The sequence below is a fragment of the Abramis brama genome (genome assembly GCF_963993115.1).
Source record: "Abramis brama genome assembly, chromosome: 2".
Taxonomy (NCBI): Eukaryota; Metazoa; Chordata; class Actinopteri; order Cypriniformes; family Leuciscidae; genus Abramis; species Abramis brama.
This window is the reverse complement of record NC_139964.1, coordinates 66,080,375-66,086,374: the sequence shown is the minus strand read 5'-3', so window position 1 is coordinate 66,086,374 and position 6,000 is coordinate 66,080,375. Positions and strand designations below refer to the sequence as shown.

At 38.9% G+C, this 6,000-nt stretch overlaps 1 protein-coding gene across 2 annotated transcripts in view; it reads right to left on the bottom strand.

The window, feature by feature from the left end:
* Window positions 1-1,360: 1,360 nt before the first annotated feature.
* Window positions 1,361-6,000, bottom strand: part of LOC311075142 (cell adhesion molecule CEACAM5-like) — an 89,039-nt gene continuing 84,399 nt past the window's right edge. Inside the window, exons 5-8 of one of the 2 annotated variants that reach the window (XM_084102318.1) lie at window positions 3,036-3,293; window positions 2,549-2,803; window positions 2,282-2,370; window positions 1,361-2,001 (exon numbers count right to left, since the gene is read on the bottom strand). In XM_084102318.1, the coding sequence (XP_083958444.1) occupies window positions 2,291-2,370; window positions 2,549-2,803; window positions 3,036-3,293 (593 nt within the window). In that variant the 3' untranslated portion in view covers window positions 1,361-2,001; window positions 2,282-2,290. The remainder of the gene's footprint in view (window positions 2,002-2,281; window positions 2,371-2,548; window positions 2,804-3,035; window positions 3,294-6,000) is intronic. The other variant, XM_084102320.1, reaches the window with a different exon arrangement.

Here is a 6,000-nt window from a genome sequence, read left to right as displayed (position 1 = left end):
CTGCATGTCCTCCGTCCACAGCACCATATGTCGCTCTTCCAGCACCACAGCCCATGCAACTCGACGCTTACCACCTGACCCATGCGGAGCATCAACGCCGGATCCAACATCATCTGTGTCTGTACTGTGGGGGAGAAAATCATGCCATCAATGACTGTCCCGTACGACCCCAACGCCCGGCGGTGAGTACAATTCAATTACCACCAAAGATTGAAACATTGTCACGCACTACTGTTCATGTCCTAACCTCTGATATGTGTCTCAGCGCAAGCCCTCATCGACTCCGGTTCAGCGGGGAACTTCATCTCAGCCCATCTCCTTCAGAAACTGAATGCACCCAAGCCATGGTGTTCTCAGGATATTCGTATACACACCATTCAAGGAAAACCGCTGGGGAAGGGTCGTATTCATCACTTCTCCCCCACTCTGATGCTCCGCATTGGATGTCTACACTCTGAAGGGATAACGTTCATGGTGCTGGAAGAGTCCACTGCTGACCTCACCCTGGGACGCCCGTGGATGATCCAACATCAACCACTCATCGACTGGGACTCTGGTGAGATAATCCAATGGAGTGAGAACTGTTTCAAATCCTGTCTTTTTACTGTTCAAAGAATCCCCAAGAACTCATCCTCTTCATCAACTCAGGACTGTCAGAACCTCTCCATCAACTCCACAGCCGTCGAGAGTCCCAAAGTCATCCATAAAGTAGAGATTCCTGAAGAGTACCGGGCATTCCAGGATGTCTTCAGTAAGCAGCTGGCTACCAAGTTACCACCACATCGGCCATGGGACTGTGCTATCGACCTGCTACCTGGAGCCACGTTACCCAAAGGTAGAGTATACCCTTTGTCCATCCCGGAGCAGAAGGCCATGGAGGAGTACATTGAGGAAGCATTGAGATCTACCAACCTGAGATACTCATCTTCATTCTTCATTCCGATCTGCCATCTGCCTTCTCCATTGATCATCATCATCCGTTCTCCACTCTGGTTTCCACTCCACCTGCAAAGACATTCATATTACTATTCACTGCACCCACTATCTGGGTTCTGGATTTTTTTTTGCCCGGACATTAATTTTAGAGTGAATATTTGGAGTGTGCTCCCAAAAACAGTAGCTGTTTTATAATATCTGACTTACAGTAGGATATAGCCTGACACCAATATTTTTATTTATTGTAAATATGTAATTAAATTATACAAACAAAACTCTGATGGACACAATTTGAAATTGATTCAACTTAATTAAAAAATATATATATATATATATATATACTGGACGACCAATACTGGCACAAATCTCCTTCTGAATTTGGATTTTTGTTTTCAAATAGAAGTCTTAACAGAATACATTTACATTTTACATTTGACAGAGGATTTTATTCAAAGTGATTTACACTGCATTCTGTGTTTGCATTGCCCTGCATCAAACTCTTCACATTGGCACTAGTGCAAAACAATCCTTCTGCCTTGGTAGCTAAATAAAATGGAATAAAATAAAACGCAAATGAAGCAGAAAATGTACTGTAAAATAGTGTCTTTCAAATCAATGTCAAATCAAAGATTTGGTAGCTAAATAAATTAAAAAGCCTTCTCTACTTTCCACCACAAACAAAAAATGAAGTAGAACATTTACTGTGAAATAGTGTAAAATGTATTGCCATGTATTTTTTCCAATGTTTTTCTGAACAATATCAATTTTTAGAAGCAATTTATTTCTACACAATCACACCTGCAAAACTGTTTACGTTGGTGACAGTAAGTAATAAATAAATTATATATCTGCATATTTAACAGTACATTCATGTATTCATAACCTGAGGATGAAGTTCCAACACCAGCAGACAGAAAGGTCAAAGAGCAACAGTGAAAGTTGAGAAACAGTCACAGTTCTGAAGACAGACGGTGCAGAGCTGCAGTCGATTCAGTGAAGCTGGGATTCAGCGAGTCCATGATGAGCAGAAGTGTGTGACATCACACACACTCACAGACGCTGTTTCTGAGGGAAAACAGGTGTTTTATTTACATTATAAAACATATAGCAATGATTTTCCATAAAGAAATGAAATAAGCTTAATCTTGCGTCTCCCGCATCAAATGTGGCGTCTTAAAGGTATATCACAAATCAGGTGGCCGTTCAAATTTACAGTCAATGTGGATATTTATTAATACATTTATTACATTACATATACTTTTTTTTGAGCAGATGATAAGCACAGATGAAAGAATGGAAACATATTTGACTATTTTTAAAAGATTAAACACAACAGTTGTCTTACCTTGAAAAGTTATGATAGGAAAAGGATTATAATAATCATCATAGTGATTGAAGGAATGACAGCTGCGACGACACATCCTTTGTTTGATGCTAATGTGGGGGGAAAAATATGTTATAAAACCAATTCCAGGAAAGCATATTTAAATTATCATAGTAAGTTTAATAAATTATATCTTGCATTACTGATTTATGACATACTCTAAAGAAAAACATGCATATTCATCGTTACTTTCAGATTTATGTGGTTAATATCCCTCCAGCGTCTCACCTTTAAACAGATCTCTCTCATAGACCGGATCACTGGTCTCCTCACTCACTGTGTTCTGGAGTGTACAGGTGTAGAAAATTTCTCGATTTCCAATTTTTTTTACTGTAATGGACTCTCCTTTCGGGGTGATTGTCGAACCCTTCAGTGTTTCTCCAGCAGAATTCTTCCAGATGATTGTTTCATTATACTCGCATCTCAAATACACAACACCAGGGTTATCAATCTTCACTGTTATCTCAGGTTTGGGGACCGGCTCTGTGATTGTGAAAGAAACAATGGTGTTGACTGATGAATTTGCACATGTTTTTTGTCTTAAAGCATATTTAAAACCCCACATAGACATATAAACAACACTGACTTTCACCACAGGGATTATAAGGTTATTAAATTGCATCTTGCATTATTGAATGATTGCATAATCTAAATAAAAGCATAAGTATATTCTTCTTGCATACAGGTTGTGTTTAGTGTCCGTCCAGCGTCTCACCTTTAAACAGATCTCTCTCATAGACCGGATCACTGGTCTCCTCACTCACTGTGTTCTGGAGTGTACAGGTGTAGAAGATTTCTGGATTTCCTTCTTTTGTGACATTAATGAACTTTCCTTTCGGTTGGTGCGCTGAACCCGTCAGTGTTTCTCCAGCAGAATTCTTCCAGATGATTGTTTCACTGTACTCACATATTAAATACACAACACCAGGGTTATCACTCTTCTCTGTTTTAATCACAGGTTTGGGGACCCGTTCTGTGAAAGAAAACAAATACGAACATTCAGTCTATAAAGAAACACAATGAAATCAAACACAACTACACTAGCATTGCTTAAAGTACTGTGACAGTACCATAGTACAATGATGGTATTAGAGGGTAAAATCCAGTTACTAAACAAAACCATAACTTACAGAAAAAGTGCCATAATACTACAGTGGTTTTTGGACATGTGGTATTCTTGAAAGTATCTTGGAGTACCATGTAAATACCACGGTATTAATCAAAGTATCATGGTATTACAATCTGATGCCATTATTGTACAATTACATAGTTTTTTTGTTTTTCTGTATGTGAGGCTAAGTAAAAACAACCATAATAATAATAATATGATGCATTTATAATATTAGTATTAATGAATAATCAGCATCCACTCACCCATAACAGTCAATGTGAATCTTTGTGCCTGCTCTTTACCGCTGACGTCAATGGTATAAACTCCACTATGTTCGACTGTTAGTTTAGTAATCGTGATTTGTCCGGTCGCTGTATCAAGAGTTGTGATGTCGTTGAATCTCGGATTCGGGGCTTGAATTTCTCCGTCTTCCCATTCAATCGCCTTAACAGTTCCACCATCTTTAATGTGTTTCCATGTGATGCTGGTGACAGAAGCAGGAAGAGGTTTATCTGGACGAAAGGAAACTTTATCACCCACTGCTTTCTTCACCTCTGTACCTAATAATTAAAATATGAGAGATTATGTTAGTCAACATTCAACAATAAAGACTCTGTCATCCACTATTTGACAATTAGGTTACAATATTATAATACAATTTAAAACTACAGTGTTGGGGAAAGTTACTTTTAAAAGAAATGCACAATGTTGCGTTAACTGTTTTTATTCGTTTTGAGGAATAGTTCATTTGCGTAGTACGGAGCCCGGGAAGTCACCTGTGGGAAAAAAAAAAACAATCCGTGGCGACGGTTTTGCAATCAGTCCGCTCAGTTTATAAACCGTACTCACAAATTCTCAAACTGTTCCCTCGGTTTAACAAATCGTGCCCACAAATTCATAAACCGTGCCCACGCTTTCGCAATCCGTTCCCACAGGTTTGTAAACTATACTCACGGATTTGTGAGTAGGCTACATATTTAAAAGACGCTTTTGTCCAAAACTTACAAAAAAATGAACAAAGCAATTCGTCAAATATCAGTCATAATACAGATTAGAAAATAATAATAAAGTGCTAAGATTATCACAAATAAACAAAAGATTTTGATGCACGTCATTCATATTAAATCGTATATTCCACCCATACCCGCTACAATTGAGAATCACTTTAAGCATGCAGACACAGTTAAGACAATTTGATTTATTCCACTTAATATTCAATAAAACAATATAAAATAATATTCATTAACAACGTGTTCTTCTAAAATGAGAGTGAGCCACAAATCCATGAGTACAGATTACAAACCCGTGGGAACGGATTGCGAAAGCATGGGCACGGTTTATGAATTTGTGGGTACAGATTGCAAAAACTGAAGGCACGGTTTACAAATCTGAGAGCGCGGATTAGAAACTCGTGGGCACGATTTGTTAAACCGAGGGAACAATTTGAGAATTCGTGAGTACGGTTTATAAACTGAGCGGACGGATTGCAAAACCGTCGCCACAGATTTTTTTTTTTTTCCCACAGGTGACTTCCCGGGCTCCGTAGTATGGTAGCCTACATGTGAGATGAGAAAATGTATGCTCTCATTTAGTCCAGAACTACAATAACAACGCGTTCTTTATAGATGCGTCTCTATAGCACGCATTGTGTATATCGTGCAATGTATATGTGAAAATTAGTTATGATACGCACTGTAACGCCCGTTTCACACATAGCCTACTCCGTTTGCAGTGCGTATGCCGTGCGTATATTTTTCCGTACCCATGTTAACAGGTTAGAGCGTTGCGTATACAGCAGTGCAGCTGTGTCCCAATGTGAAGGCTGCATCCTTCGAAGGACTGAAGACTTCAAGGATGCAGCCTATGCGTCCTTCGAAGGACGCACCATGAAGCCTTCATAGGATTTCCTAATTGCGCAACTAGGTGTTCCCGATTACCGCTCCTGGCGCCAAGCAACGGTGCGAGAGATGACAGCTGCCATCCTGATAATTCATAGCCTAATTGAGTAAACAGCTATGGAGCCAGAATTGGCTATTGTCATTTTTATGTTTTAGCCTATATTTTACTGGAGGACATGTTGAGGATGTTTCAGCCCCGGATCATGTATTTTCGGTTTAGCCCGGTTTGAATATAAAACCCAATTGAATATAAAAAAGTCCAGTATTTCTCGCGCTCGTCATCGGCAGCTGTCACAGTTGCCAGGCGACAAGAACATTCCTCTGTAGGCTAGACCGGTCCGAGCGCTTCAGATGCGCCCTTTGATATGGGACGCACCTGTAGTTAGCAACAATTTGTTAATATTGTGACAATAGACCTACATTTTGTTACTTTAATTTTCGGAACTGCATATTTCGTTAAGTGTTCACGTACAAATGTAAAGTAACCTACTGAAGTACTTTTTTTCCCCTCACATATGATTTTACATTAAACTACACAAAAGTATGCTATATAATGTAACAACCTTGAAAATATTCAGAAGTAAAATGCAGTAGTAGCATAATATAAATACCAAACTATAATAAAAACCCTGACAAGGAGTTTTTTCCCTTGCATAATACATACCTCTAGT